Raw genomic sequence first — 14,670 nt, 5'->3', positions numbered from 1 at the left:
TCCTGGAAGAGACAGCTAGAATGAGAACCTGAGTCTGGGAATCAGGTGGGGCTTGTCACGCAAGGACAGGAACTTAGTCTTCAACGTTTTCTGAGAGAGCTAGAGCCAGAGGAGCCACAGGATAAGGTGGGTGGTGCCACAGAAAGTGCCAGGCCTTTGCTTAGGACCTTTCTTGCTGACCTCAACAAGGGCGGGGGCTTCCACTCTGAGGTAGGAGGGACCCTGGCCAGCAGGTCAGCCACCAGCTCTGGGAGAGATGTTGCTGGGGTTGGGGGCTCTGCTGCCCTGGAAATGACTCATTTCCTTCCACTGCAGTGGCCTAGTATCTCCGTTTCTGCCCTATTGAGTAAATATAATGTTCCTGACTTTCTCCAGATGCTTGCCCAGTTCACATCCCCAAAGTCCCTCCATTCAGACCCTGGGGAGGTGTAGGTATACTGAGGAAAGAGCTCTTTCCTGAGGCTGCCTGGGGAAGATGGGGGAGAGGGGCTTCTGACATTTCCTGGTTCCTGACTGGAGTCCCCCGGGGGTGGACAAGCAGGCTGGGGAATAAGGTAGGGGAAAGAGAAGGTCAGGGGCAGGGGGTCTTTCCTGAATCTGGAGTCCATAAACTTAACCCCTCATTTCCAGAGTCTATCTCCTCCCCCACACTCAACCCAAGTGACCCAGCACAGGAAAACAGGATGCCCAGAGAACACTGTGATCACAGAGGCACCGGCGCACGGCCCTAGGCGTGTCTAAGACATATGGGACATGATGTGGTTGGGAGAGGTCACAGGGCCGAGCGCCACCCTGAGGCAGAATCACTCCAGGCCTTCTTTCTTGAGAGCAAGGCTCCAGTAGGTGGGAAGGAGAGAAACCTGGGTCGGCCCCATCGGAGCAGTGGGTGTAGGGAGAGGGGCAGGATGCGGAGCCTGCCTGCCATGGGAGGCTAGACGGTGCAAGCACAGGAAGCCGACCCAGCCCCACGGGGGCGCCCTCTGGGCCGGAAGCGGGAGGGCGGGGCCCCCTCCTGGTGGGGGCACAGCACAGCGTCGCAGCTCTCTGCTTTCCCGTAGCAAGGTCCTATGACTTCATTCCCCTCTCGCGAGGCCGCACTGTTGAGTCACCTGAGCCGACCGTTGGGACCCCTTCGTCGCCTTCTACGCTTCTCCTGCCTCTCTCAGGCCCTCGAGACCAGCCGCTGCCAGCTTCAGCTTGCCCAGACCTGCGCAGCATGCGGCCCGCGGGCCTCGAGTGTCCCCGCATGCTCCGCCAGCGGCCTCTGCTGCGTCTGCTGTTCCTGCTGTTGCTGTTGTGGCAGCAGCCAGTAACCTGCGCGCAGACCACGGCGGGCGCCCCCAGCACCCCAACAGTGCTGGACACCCCTAGCACCCCACCCACACCTGGCACTTCCAGTGCCCCAACTAGGCCAGGAACCCCTAGCAACTCTACTGCGACAGGCACCCTTAGTGCCCCGACCTCGCGAGGAACTCCTAAGGCCCTGAATCTGCGGGATCGTGCTCGGTCCTTGATGCGAGACTTCCCACTGGTGGATGGGTGCGTAAGTGCGGTGGGTGTTGGGAGGGAGCTGTGGAGGCCAGGCTCACCCCTGGGCTGAGGAGGGAGTCCTGAGCATACAGGACCAGTGAGGAGGTTCCCTCACACTGTTCCTCGATGCCCTTTTTCATTATTCATGGAAGCCCTTTCCCCTCCTCTGTCACCTTCTCCCTAGTGGGAATGCCTTAGCCCAGGCCTCCGAGGGTCCTAGTCTGTGTGACAGTGTGGGGTGGGGAACGCCTGGGCTGGCCCAGGCAGGGCAACATGTCTTGGCTTATCCCCAGGCCTGAAGAAGTCCACCCATTTGCCCCTGACCTGACCTTTCCTTGACTTCCTTCCAGCCACAACGACATGCCCCTGGTCCTGAGGCAGTTTTACCACAACCAGCTACAGGACGTTAACCTGAACAATTTCAGCCTTGGCCAGACCAGCCTGGACAGGCTCAGCGATGGTCTCGTGGGTGCACAGGTATGGGGCAGGGACACACAAGGTGCCACTGGCTGCTTAGGAATATGGAATCTCTTGGGCCCTAGAGATCATGATATGTTAGTTACATGGGAATTCAGTTACCATAGTGACCCAAAAAGTGCCACGACATGGATGCTGGGGGCTGCATGGGGCCATGGTGAACCAGCTTGGTGCGTATCCAGGTACCATGGAACAAGCAGTTCATTACATGTGAACTCTGGGTCCACCGGGTGCTGTGTGGGCCATGGAGGCTATGAAAGGAGGAGCTCCAAAGAAGCCCCTGCCCAAGCCAATCCCTGGCTTTCCCCAGTTCTGGTCAGCCTACGTCCCGTGCCAGACGCAGGAACGGGATGCCCTGCGCCTCACCCTGGAGCAGATTGACGTCATCCACCGTATGTGTGCCTCCTATCCTGAACTGGAACTAGTGACCTCAGTTAAAGGTAGGCAGGCTGGTGGGGTGGCGTTAGGGACTTGACTGCGCTACCCCAGCCTCTGGAAGTGACTACCTGACCTACTTGCCCCCAGCTCTGAACAGTACCCGGAAGCTGGCTTGCCTCATTGGTGTGGAGGGTGGCCACTCACTGGACAGTAGCCTCTCTGTCTTGCGTACCTTCTATGTGCTGGGTGTGCGATACTTGACGCTCACCCATACCTGCAACACACCCTGGTGAGCACAGCGCAGATGGCACGGGCCCACTGCAGCACTGGGACCCAGACCACACTTGACCCCTGGGCTCTGGCTCTGACCCTAAAGTGGGGAGGGGAGCTGGGTAAACTGAGCAAGACTGGATCCCCAGCAGGGCCCTTCTACTGCCAGACGCAGCCCAGCTTGGGTTCCTGCTCTTGCTCTAAGGGGGTGTGGGGATAAAGGGTTCAGCGGGGCATCAGGCTGTGGCGGCCAAGTCCTGGCCACCAGTCAGACCGCCTTCCGGCCATCTTGCAGGGCAGAGAGCTCAGCTAAGGGCATCCACCACTTCTACGACAATGTCAGAGGGCTGACCAGTTTTGGTGAGGTGAGAGCCCTAGTTTCCTGCCCTCCCCACATGCATGTACACATCCCACCTGTTTCCTACAAATAAACACACATACACGTGCGCCCCTGATGCCTTCTCCTCAACCTGTCCCTGCAGAAGGTGGTGATGGAAATGAACCGCCTGGGCATGATGGTAGACTTGTCCCATGTCTCAGACACCGTGGCACGACGGGCCCTGGAAGTGTCACAGGCACCTGTGATCTTCTCCCACTCAGCCGCCCGGGGGGTGTGTGAGAATGCACGGAACGTTCCTGATGATGTCCTGCAGCTTCTGGTGAGAGACTGTCCTGGCCCTTGAACCTAAAGCAAGAGGTTTGAACGAAGAGTCCTTGAACATGAGCCCCAGCTCCTTCAACTCCCTCAAACCCTGGGCTGGACATCTGCCCCACAAATTCCCAGCCCACAGCCCTGAAATCTTGAACCCAAGAGAGGGTTCTTCTAGGTGGTAAATACTCCTCTAAATCTTCAAACCCAGGGCCAAGACACCACCCAAACCAGGGCTGAGACTCCTCCATTCACAAAACCAGAGAGATGAAGTCTCCTCTGACCTCAGAGCCAGGGCTGAACACCTTCCTCAAAGGGGCCCAGCGGGTGGACAGGCAGGTGCTTGTGCTGGGTGCAGGGGGAGGCTAGGCTGAGAAGAGTCCACTTGTCTACCCATGCAGAAAAAGAATGGTGGCATCGTGATGGTGTCCTTGTCTATGGGGGTGATGCAGTGCAACCTGTTAGCCAACGTGTCCACTGTGGCAGGTAAGCCCACCCTGAGCTCTCTGAGCAGCTCTGATTTGGACCTGAAGCTTTGGAGGGGGACCTCAGAGCAGCCAACACATGTGACCCACCCATTGGCAATAAGCAAAAACCCCCAAACAGACAGCACACAGCACCTTGCTGCCACGTAGAACTGGAGCTGCAGAGTGGATAGTGCAGTACCGGTGAGTATACGCAGTCAGACATAAAACCTCTGTAGGGGCTCCCAAAGTGTCCTGCTCCTGCCTCTGGCCAAGGGACTGGGAAGCCCCTTGGGTCTCGGTGATCTTTGTCCATTGTACTGTTTGTCCCTCTCTCCTCTTCCACACGAATGGAAGGGAGCACTCACGGGCTCGCACGGAGACTTCAGGCAGGGTGAATCCTGATGTGAAATGGCCCAAACTGGTGGCTCTGGGATCTACCCCAGATGTGAAGTCCAGCCTAGAGCCAGCTGGGATCACATCAGGTCAAACCTCAGGGCTCTCAGGTTGGCACACTGGGCACCAGGCCATGAAGTAATTGGCCTGCACGGCCTACAGGCTGCAAGAAGGGGAATCGCTAGAGGCCAGTCCCCATTCCCCAGCCCAGCCTGGGAAGCCCCGCATCGTTGACTCTCTGTCCCCTAGATCACTTCGACCACATCAAGGCAGTCATTGGATCTGAGTCCATCGGTGTCGGTGGAGATTATGATGGGACCAGCCGGTGAGTGCTCGCCTGTGGCTTGTCAGGGGCTGGCTGTGCAGCAGTGGGGCCTTCACAGTCTCCGTGCCCACCACAGCCTGGTCCTCCCGGCCTTTGGACCTTTACTGCAGCCTCAGGCCTGCTGGCACACCTGGCATCTTCCCTCCCAGTGTCTCTTTCCTGGGCCCTCCTGTCTGTCTGTGTCCCGTTAGCCACACTCTAGGTCATCATATTTGGCTGAGCCACCAGACAGGGCTCATCTGCCCAGCACGTGCACTCATCCCCAGTGGGTGCCGGCAGACACACTGCATCTGAGCAGACTTTTAGCAACGTCTGGTACAGGCTGACTATCTTTTCTGCTTGTAGTTGGGTCTGTGCGTGTAGAGGTTCAACCCAATTTTTAAAAAGCTTTTCTTCTTTTTATATAGAGAAGAAATTTGCATTCAGTGAAAGGCATAGATCTTAACAATTCCATTCAAATGAGTTTTGATGAGTATTCAAGGAGGTCTTGGTTCTGAAAGATGAATCGCAGAAGTGAATCATTTACTGTCTCCCAGCCTCCATTTCCCATATTTGACCAGGGCTGGGGTTCAGTGGACCTCGGACACATAGAACTGTGGTTCTGAGTCAGGAGCAGGGAACAGGTCTGGGCTCCAACAGCTGGCTGCCTGGCGGCCATACAGTTTCCCTCAGGGGCTGGAAGATGTGTCCACATACCCGGTACTGATAGAGGAGTTGCTGCGACGGGGCTGGAGTGAGGAGGAGCTCCAGGGCGTCCTTCGAGGAAACCTGTTGCGGGTCTTTGCACGAGTGGAACAGGTATGCTGGGCTGGGCAAAAGAGTCACTCAGGGGTCTAAGCAGGTGTGTCAGGGGAAAGTGTGGGAGCTGCTGACCACCAACTGCTGCCTCCAGGTGCGAGACGAAAAGAAGGAGCAGAGGCCATTAGAGGATGAATTCCCGACTGAGCAGCTGGACAGCCCTTGCCGCTCCGTCCTCCCACGGCCACCTCAGAGACAGAAACTGATGGTTCCAGACCAGAAACTAACCGAGACTCCTAGGCATAGGATGTCTGAGTTGTCATCTAAGAATTCATTCTCAGATTCATCCCCCCACGTGATCCCAAGCCTCACAATTATTGCTGTCTTCCCAGTTGTCATTCTGTGGCTCTGGTGACCCAGTTAATCCTGTCAGATGTCACTTCGGTAGCTGTGGAGACCCCACAAAGTTCCCCCTTCGTGCAGGCACAAGTATTTCCTGAAAATAAATATTTTAGACTGGAACCAGGCATGAGTGTCTTTCTCCATGATGGGTCCGATGGCGCAGGCTCCCAATGCTGGCGGTTGGTGGGGACCCTGCAGGCCAGCCACCAGGAAGACCTGCTGGTAGTGGCCTGAAGAAACCCTGGTGGTTGGGCTCAGCAATGGAGGAAGACATGGGTGGCTCTGACCGCAAGAAGGTGGACCCTACTCTGGGTACCCTCTGAGTAGCTCCTCCCAGTCCCCATTTTGACCCACTGAGGGAATTCCAGTTCACATCCCCAAGAAGGGAACCTGCCTGGATTACAAATGACCTTTGTTCCAAATTTGAGAGAGCCCAGAATGTCAGGCTACATATGGGCCATGGGCCTCCAATGGCTGTACTGCCCTGGATGTAGGCCCACCTGTCCCTGGCTCCCCAGAGACTTCCTCTCTGAGAGTCACAGGCTACTTAAAGACAACCACCCCATCTTACCCCCAGGGCATTAATAGTAATGGCAACTGCACTTATTGCTAAAATTAAGAGTTAATAATCAGCCCTGGCTAGTGTGGCTCAGTGGTTTGCATGCTGGCCTGCAAATGAAAGGGCCCCTTGGCCATTTCAATTCCCAGTCTAGTACACATGCCTGAGTTGCAGGCCAGGTCCCCAGTAGGGGGCGCATGGTAGGCAGCTACGCATTGATGCTCCCCTCTCCTTCTCTTTCTCTCTTCCCTGCTCTAAAAATAAGTAAATAAAATCTTTTAAAAAAGAGTTAATCACAGCTAATAATAATAAACATGATCATTGATAATGGCTAATAAAAATATTACTGATAGTCATAAAAGCAGTCCTATTTTTAAAAAATCATATTAACCTGAGGAACAACAATACTGAACTGAATTTTCAGTAGAAATCATGGAAATATATACACAGTGGAATATCTTTAACTTCATGAATGAAAGTAGCTATACCATCATAGTGGCATCTTGTAAAAGAAGTTACAGTGAACTGCAGTTACTTAAAAATTATTTGGTCAGGAGAAATTGTCAAATATGCACTCTCAACAGAATATGAACTAAGTGAAGAAGTAGGTTTTGCAAATATTTTTCATGAGTTTGCTTCCGTTAAAGCCAGGATGGTAAAATAATTCTGGTTGGAGATACACAAAATTATGGAAATGCGAAATAATGTCATGAGTTTTAGTACACCTACTTTCTAGCTCTTTAATATTTTTCAACTATGCTAATGTTAGCCACTAAAAAATACCCTAAAATGTACATCAAGGCACATTTTCCTCTTCCCCCAGTCTCCCAGTTGGCTGGGCTCTGCACCGGCACTCAGAGAGTTGTAGTAATGCCTTCCATTCATTTCACCTGTTCTCTCCTTTCTTGACTCCTTTTGAAGCAATTGAACAGCACTCTGAAATCACCTTAATCCCATTTAAGATCCTTCTAACCTTAGCTAATCCTGCTCAGGGTCCACTTAGGAAGAAATGGGAAGGTGTAGGGCAGGGGGGATCAAACTCATTTTCACCAGGGGCCACATCAGCCTCACAGTTGCCTTCAAAGGGCTGAATGTAATTTTAGGACGGTATAAATGTAACTACTCCTTAACGTTAAGCAAGAGCTCGGCGCTGCAGCCGGGTAGAAACAAGGTGCCAGGCTGGATAAAACAAGGTGGAGGGCCGGATTCGGCCTGCAGGCCTTGTGTTTGCCACCTGTGGTGTAGGGCTTACTAGAAGACAGAAGCTTGGTGGAGGGTCTTGTGTTGCTGGAGCTCAGACCTCTGAGAGGGGCTGAGGCTGGCTGAATACCCAGGTGGTGCAGGTGTTCTAAATGGGCATAGCAGGGCTGCTCTGTGCTGGCCACAAGTTGGAGACCACAGCCAGCTGCCACAGCTGGAGCCGCACTGACACTAAGAAAAGCATTTCTCTTTCCTCCCCCTGAGTTTAAGCTTCCTGCAAGCCCCAGCCTCACAGAGCAGAAAATAGCAGGCTGGACCTGGAGTTGAGAAACAATTGTTACTAACCCAGATTGCTGCAGGCCTGATTTCACTCTTTGGTGTTTCACCTCAGGAGTGTCCATCGTGGCTCTCCTTACCTTGGGCCGCTAGTGGGAGAAATGGCCCAAAGGCTGGACGCATCTCTGGGTTTCCACACTCCCTGGGTCCTTGACAAGCAATTTTTCAATAGCATGTTAATTCACTGATGTCATCAAGAAGACCCTTTTTATATTTTGCCCATTTTTTTTTTTAGATTTTCTAACTCGTGTGTGTGTGTGTTCTTTTTTTTTTAAGAATTTATTTATTATTTTTTAAAGAGGGAAGGGAGGGAGAAAGAGAGAGAAACATCAATGTGCGGTTGCTGGGGGCTGTGGCCTGCAACCCAGGCATGTGCCCTGACTGGGAATCGAACCTGCGACGCTTTGGTTCACAGCCCACGCTCAATCCACTGAGCTACGCCAGCCAGGGCCCCATCTTTTCTAGTTGTCAAAAGAAGTGTAACTTTGATTTACTTAGTCAACCAAAACCAGACATTTGGAATTGTTTATGTCTGGATAACATTTTAAAATTTTACTGTAAACATTACGCCCTCGCCTTTGATCTAGACTAATATAGGAAACAGCTGTATGTGCAGTGCTTTTACATTTTTAGTAAACCATCAGCAAGGTTATCATCATGTTGTTTAATATCACTTAATTGAAGACCTCCGTGGAAGTCAGCTAAGCTGTGTAAGAGGCTGGAATAAACATTTATTTCCCCCTGCTCTCTCCCCACCCTCTTCCTGAGAGAGCCAAAGCTGGAGGTAGCTGCGTCAGACTTGGTCCTTAACACCAAGGCATGCAGAGGGGGCAGCAATGGACAGGAGCAGTGGTCACCAGAGGCCAAGGTCTTTCTCCTGGCGTCCAGAGGGGAGGCCTGCTTATCGAGAAGCCAGCTGGGAGAACAGGGGACAGGCACAGATGTAAACGGGGGGACAACTCATTTCAGTCTGCATTGTTGGCCCCTCAGCCTGTTAGGATCTGGTGCAGGCCCAGCAGGCTCAGATGTTAGCCAAATGCAGTTCTGAGACCAATTCTCCCTAAATTGGGGCTTTTCCTGCAGAAAACAATGACTTATATCGTTCAGGACTATGGCCAGCCTGGAAACCACCTTGTCTTGAAAGAGGCTTTCTGCCCCAGGTGAGGTCATGTGTCAAACCTAACACCCTCCCCGGGCCCTCGGGTCTTCCAGTTCCTCCCGGACAGCATAGTCACCCTGCCCCCACCAGACCTTCTCCTGGGCCACTGGCCACCCTGGGATGCCTCTCCACTCCCCTGGCCTGGTCCAGGCCCCTTCCTTCCAAGGCTCAGCCACTGCTCTGGTGCCTCCACTAGTGCCTTCCCACCCTGGCCAGCCCTCACCAGCACTACCAACAGAGTCCCTCAGCCAGGATAACTGTATCACAGAGAGAGAGAGAACACATCAATTGACCAGGGAGTTGGTACCCCCCTTCCCAAGATGGCTATATTAACTGTTTAGTATGCATACTCCTCTAGAGTCTCTCTCTTTTTTTGCATATGTATATTAATATGAACGGAAGCACATTTCAACACTAGATGCTAAAACAAAGTGGTTTCCCACAGATACTGTTTTTAAATTTCATTTTTTTACACATACAGGGAATCTTTTTTCTGTCAAACAGATCTACCGGTAATTCACTCTTCTGAGGTGGGGCTTAGAATTTCATGGAAGAGTTGACCTGTGAGGCACATCCCTGCAACTAAAAACTCCGCTTGTCTGATTATGGGTGAGATTAGGGACACTCCTGAGCTCCAGTTCCCCCAAGGGCCCCTCCTTTAGTCAGTCTGTCCATCTGGGCGAGGAGCGGGGCGGAGGGATCCCGACAGGATAGAGCCCACGATGCGTCGCCAGAGGGCGCTCGCCGCGGAGGCCGGCCTGGCCCATTAGGGTGCTCTCGGGTTGAGGGCAGGAGGGCCGTACCGCCCCCTGGCGGCCACGCAGTGCGACGGCGTTATGGAGTCTTTCCAGTGTCTTGACTCTCCTCAGGACGCCAAGCCGCTGAGTCACCTAAATCGACGGTCGGGACCCCATTGTCGCACTCTGCCCGCCTGCCAGGACCCGCGCAGCATGCAGCCCACCGGCCTCGAGTGTTCCCACGTGCTCGGCTGGCAGCATCTGCTGCGCCTGCTGTTCTTGCTGTTTCTGCTGCCACAGCCAATAACCCGCGCCCAGACCAAGCCGGTTGCATTCAGCGCCCCAACAGCGCTGGGAACCAACAGCAACATGACCACGTCTGGCGTCTCTAGTGTCCCAACCCCGCCAGGACCCCCTCGAGCCAGGAGACTGCAGGAGCGCTCACAGGCCTTGATGCAGAACTTCCCACTAGTGGATGGGTGGGTAGATGCGGGGTGGAGACCGGTGGTGGCTGACCTCACCCCTAGGGAGGGGAAGGAGTCCTGAGCCTGCAGAGCCAATGAGGAGGCTCCCTCACACCACCCCTGGATACACTCCACCATCATTCATAGGCCTCCTTTGCTCCATTATCCCATTTCTGGTGGCGCCCCCACACACACACTCCTAAATTGGACCTGCAGAGGTCTCTGTCCTGTCTGTGTGAGGTGGGGAGGTGAAGTAGGACAGGACAGTGGAAGAGAACAGGCCCAGGCATGTCGCCATTCCTGCCTGACCTGGAGCCCATGTCCCTACTCTAACCTTGCCTTGATGCCCCCAGCCACAACCATCTGCCCCAGATCTTGAGAGAGCATTTTCAGAACAGACTACAAAGTGTTAACCTGCGCAACTTCAGTCACAGCCAGACCAACCTGGACAAGCTTAGGGATGGCCTCGTGGGAGCCCAGGTAACACAGGGACACACAGGGTGCCACAGCATGGCTTCTGGGGAATGTGGAGGCCACAGAAACGTGGGTAGGCAGTCCTCTATCACAGGACATACAATGTGTCATCATATGGCCGCTGGGGAGTTTGGGAGCACTGGAGGCCAAGACAAGCTGGCCACATGGGTTCCTAGGTTCTGTGGAGACACAGAAAAGTGACCAGAAAATCCCAGTTATTGTGGGAGGTGCCGGAACCACAAAGGACATGGTGGGTTGGCCCTGGGGCACTCGCACAGCACATGCAAAACAGCAGGCCATGGTGGTGTGTCAGGAGTCCACGGTTTGGCTGCTGGCTGCAAGCTGGATAGTCATTAAGGTGCCGCTGGGTTATACAGTGCTTCACTTGGGCCGCTGACCCAAATGAGTGCTGTGGGGGCTGAGAAGGAGTGCCAGGTCAAGGTCTGATCTCATTCTGGACCCCTGGGCCCTACCCCTAGTTCTGGTCAGCCGACACCCCTTGCCAGACCCAGGACCAGGATGCCGTGCGCCTCACGCTGGAGCAGATCGATCTCATTCGTCGCATGTGTGCTTCCTACACTGAACTGGAGCTTGTGACCTCAGCTGAAGGTGGGCTGTCGGATGGGGGAAGAGTCGGGGCTTACTCTAGTGCTTCTGGCTCTGGTCCCTGACTACTTGATTATCTACCCTCTTCTAGGTCTGAACAGCACTCAGAAGCTGGCCTGCCTCATTGGCGTGGAAGGTGGTCACTCACTGGACAGCAGTTTCTCTGTACTGCGGAGTTTTTATCTGCTGGGAGTGCGCTACCTGACCCTCACCTTCACCTGCAGCACACCCTGGTGAGCATAGTGGAATGGTAGATGGTTTGGCAGGGAGACTGCCAGAGAGGTGGGGACAGAGGGGTCCAGAGAGGGAGGCTGGACTGACACAGGTCCCTCACACTCCCAGACAGCAGCCAGCCTTGGTCCTTACCCTGGCCTGGAGATGGGATGGATGAACAGAGGGACTGCAGGGTCCCCAGGCTCTAATGGCCAAGGTGTGGCCCACCAGATTGCTCTCCCCTTGCTTGTTTGCAGGGCAGAGAGTTCTACCAAGTTTAAGCACCACTTCTACACCAACGTCAGTGGGTTGACAAGCTTTGGTGAGGTGAGGACTCCTGTTCCCTACCCTCACCCACCCCTTCCTTACAGATGCGTGCACATATGTGCATCCCTGACACACACACCCCCAACCTGTAAAACACTGTCCCTGCAGAAGGTGATAGGGGAGATGAACCGCCTGGGCATGATGGTGGACTTGTCCCATGCGTCGGACACCTTGGCGCAACAAGTGCTGAAGGTGTCGAGGGCTCCTGTGATCTTCTCCCATTCAGCTGCCAGGGCTGTGTGTGACAATTTGCTAAATGTTCCCGATGACATCCTGCATCTTCTGGTGAGTGGCTACCTCGGCCCTCAAACTCAGGGCTAAGCACGCTTCATACAAAGATCTCTGACCCTGATCAAAGCTACCAGCCTGGGCCTCACTTTCAGACCCAAAGCAAGTTCATCCTCCCCATCTCTGAAACTCAAGTCCAATCAGTTCCACCCAGGAGCCCACGAACCCACAGGAGGTGAAGTGTCTTCCAACCCCTAAGGCTGGGACTGAGCACTGTCCTACCAGGGCCCCTAGGGCACAAGGAGGCAGGCTGTTAGGCCAGAAGGGCCAAACTAAATATCCCTTTGTTTATCCTTGCAGAAGGAGAATGGTGGCATTGTGATGGTGACTCTGTCCATGGGGATTTTACAGTGTAATCTGTTTGCTAATGTGTCCACTGTGGCAGGTGAGCCCCACCTCAATTCCTTGGGCAGTTCTAGCTTGGGCCTGTGGCCGTCGGGGCTCAGGACAGCTCTGGCTGTCTAGAACCCCTGTTGGGCAATGAACAGCCTTCCCAACAACCCAGGGGAGTAGACGCAGCTCTTCACTACCTCTCAGGTCTGGACCCACAGTCAATACTGATGGGGCTGGACAGGCAGCTGCCTCTGCCTCTGAGTCTCATTTTCACTCCCACCCCTCTGGACAGGATAGGCAGGGCCCCAACCAGGCTCCCAAGGAACCCAGAGGCACGGTGGCTCCTGGGCAGGAAAAGGTCCAAAGGGGTGGCTTTGAGATTCACTCTAGGACCAGTGTCCAGCCTGTAGCCACTTCAGAACTCGCAACTGGCCAGGAGCTCTCTGCAGTCGGCTGCCGTGGCCTGGAGTACTGTGAGCAGGGAACTGGCCAAGGCTGAGCTTCACCGGACCAGGGCTTGTCCAGCCTAGTGCTGCCCACCACGAACCTCCCCTCTCTAGACCACTTCGACCACATCAGGGCCGTCATTGGATCCAAGTTCATTGGGATTGGTGGAAGTTATGATGGGTCTGGCCGGTGAGTGGTTTTCCCTGGGGCTTTTCTTGGGACATACTGTAGCAGGGAGTTATAATTCCCCATCCTTCGGTCCTCCCATCCTTTAAGCCTCAATCACAGGCTCTTGCCTTCCGGCCAACCTAACATTTCCCCACTCCCAGGGCCTGTTTCCTGGGCTCTCCCTGTCCCTTCTGTGGCTTGCTGGACCCACTGCCCCTCCAGATCCTTACCCTAGTTAAGAACTCCCCTCCCCCAGGCAGAGCTCATCTGTCCTCACAAGCTCCACTCCCAGCCCAGCAGATCTGTTGTGGGCTGATCATCTGCTCAGTGGGGAGATGCTGCAGAGGCCCAGTCTTCAAGGAGCTTCCTAAATTGCGTTCAGTAGCCTGAAGAACATGGCCTTCAATTTCCCATATGTGACTGGGGCTATTGGGACAGAGGCCCAAGACCAGAATTAGGGCCCAAGTCCCACAATTGGATGGTTGGTGGCTACACAGGTTCCCTCTGGAGCTAGAGGATGTATCCACATACCCAATTCTGATAGAAGAGTTACTGAGTCGGGGCTGGAGTGAGGAAGAGCTTCAGGGTGTCCTTCGAGGAAACCTGCTGCGGGTCTTCAGACAAGTGGAGCAGGTATTATGCCCGGCTGGGCAAAAGGACGGTTCGGTGGTTTGAGCACATGAGGGGTGCACTGGGGGAGCCACTGACGGATGACTCCCACCCGCAGGTGAGAGATGAAAGCAGTGGTCAGAGCCCTGCAGAGGATGAGTTTCCAGATAGGCAGGAAGGCAGATCCTGCCACTCCCATCTCCTGTCTCAGTGTCAGCGTGAACACCCGGCCGCACACCTGGAGGTGACCAAGAGGCCAACCAGTCATGTTCTCCAGAGACCCTCAAAAGCCTCCCCATACCCTGTTCTAGCCTTCTTGGCTACTGCCACCTTCTCAGTCCTCATCCTGTGGCTCTGGTGACCTGGTCACCTCAGAGGTCACCTTAGCAAAGTCGCACAAGGTCCCTCTCCTAGTTAACCGGGCACAAGCATATGCTAAGAATAAAGATTTGGGGCATGAAACCAGGTGTGAGTGTCTTTTCTCTTTGATGTGAGGGGGGTGATGGGTGGGATCCAGGAGGCTCTGGGGTGGCGAGGGGCCTTGTGGTCTAGCTCCAGCTGCTCAAGGTGAGTGGTTCCCACTGCCCCCCAGCTTTGTCTCATCTCAGAAGGCAGAGGCACCTTACCATGTTCTGTACTGAAAGCCCACAGAACACCAATGAATTGAATCCAGATTGACCCCATCATGGAGTGTGATGGTCCATCCCTACTCTCTCTCTGAAAGGTTTAAGTTTGTTTTTTCAAGAAGCTGGTGCCATTTATAGAATAAATAGTAATTTGTTTGGGAATACTGAGAGAAAGTGTGTAAAGATTTTAGATTTTTCAGATAAGGTCCTCTGATTTTTTTCATTTAACTGATTTTTTTAGTGGAAGGGGAAAATCACATCTTAAAAACAATTTTTAAAAACTTAAAAAAGAGAAAGAAAAGGAAGCTAGTGCCAACTGCTTGGCTCACTACAGATCCTCTGTCTGGCCACCTTCCTCTCTCGATTCATGAGGGAGGGCCCCAGCCAGACCTAAGTTCCTTCCAGGGGAACTTGAAATTGAGAGAAAGAGAGACAGACTATAATGCCACCGTATGTTATAAGTCATGTTCATATATGTGCGGGTCTGTTTTCAAA

General features: G+C 53.8%; 2 protein-coding genes across 3 annotated transcripts; both read left to right on the top strand.

Annotated features, from left to right (window-relative positions):
• The first annotated feature begins 604 nt into the window (after positions 1-604).
• On the top strand, positions 605-5,749 carry LOC114488219 (dipeptidase 2-like). 2 transcript variants are annotated; one of them, XM_028501896.2, is made up of 11 exons: positions 605-699; positions 1,167-1,539; positions 1,881-2,007; positions 2,318-2,447; positions 2,533-2,674; positions 2,951-3,020; positions 3,138-3,314; positions 3,706-3,790; positions 4,414-4,489; positions 5,152-5,287; positions 5,382-5,749. In XM_028501896.2, exons 1-11 carry the CDS (start codon positions 684-686, stop codon positions 5,640-5,642), a joined length of 1,593 nt encoding a protein of 530 aa, XP_028357697.2. In that variant the 5' UTR covers positions 605-683; the 3' UTR covers positions 5,643-5,749. The 2 variants fall into 2 exon arrangements, with proteins under 2 accessions (XP_028357697.2, XP_035867940.1); XM_036012047.1 differs by lacking the exons at positions 605-699; positions 1,881-2,007 and having other exon boundaries at positions 1,438-1,539; positions 5,382-5,744.
• Positions 5,750-9,310: 3,561 nt separating this feature from the next.
• DPEP3 (dipeptidase 3) lies at positions 9,311-14,140 on the top strand. Its single transcript, XM_028502093.2, has 10 exons — positions 9,311-10,099; positions 10,438-10,564; positions 11,038-11,167; positions 11,256-11,397; positions 11,635-11,704; positions 11,813-11,989; positions 12,293-12,377; positions 12,886-12,961; positions 13,438-13,573; positions 13,668-14,140. The coding sequence occupies exons 1-10, from the start codon at positions 9,720-9,722 to the stop codon at positions 13,908-13,910; spliced, it is 1,566 nt and encodes a 521-aa protein (XP_028357894.2). The 5' UTR covers positions 9,311-9,719; the 3' UTR covers positions 13,911-14,140.
• Positions 14,141-14,670: the final 530 nt, after the last annotated feature.

Source organism: Phyllostomus discolor, chromosome 12 (assembly GCF_004126475.2).
Source record: "Phyllostomus discolor isolate MPI-MPIP mPhyDis1 chromosome 12, mPhyDis1.pri.v3, whole genome shotgun sequence".
Lineage (NCBI taxonomy): Eukaryota > Metazoa > Chordata > Mammalia > Chiroptera > Phyllostomidae > Phyllostomus > Phyllostomus discolor.
This window is presented reverse-complemented; position numbering and strand designations above follow the sequence as displayed.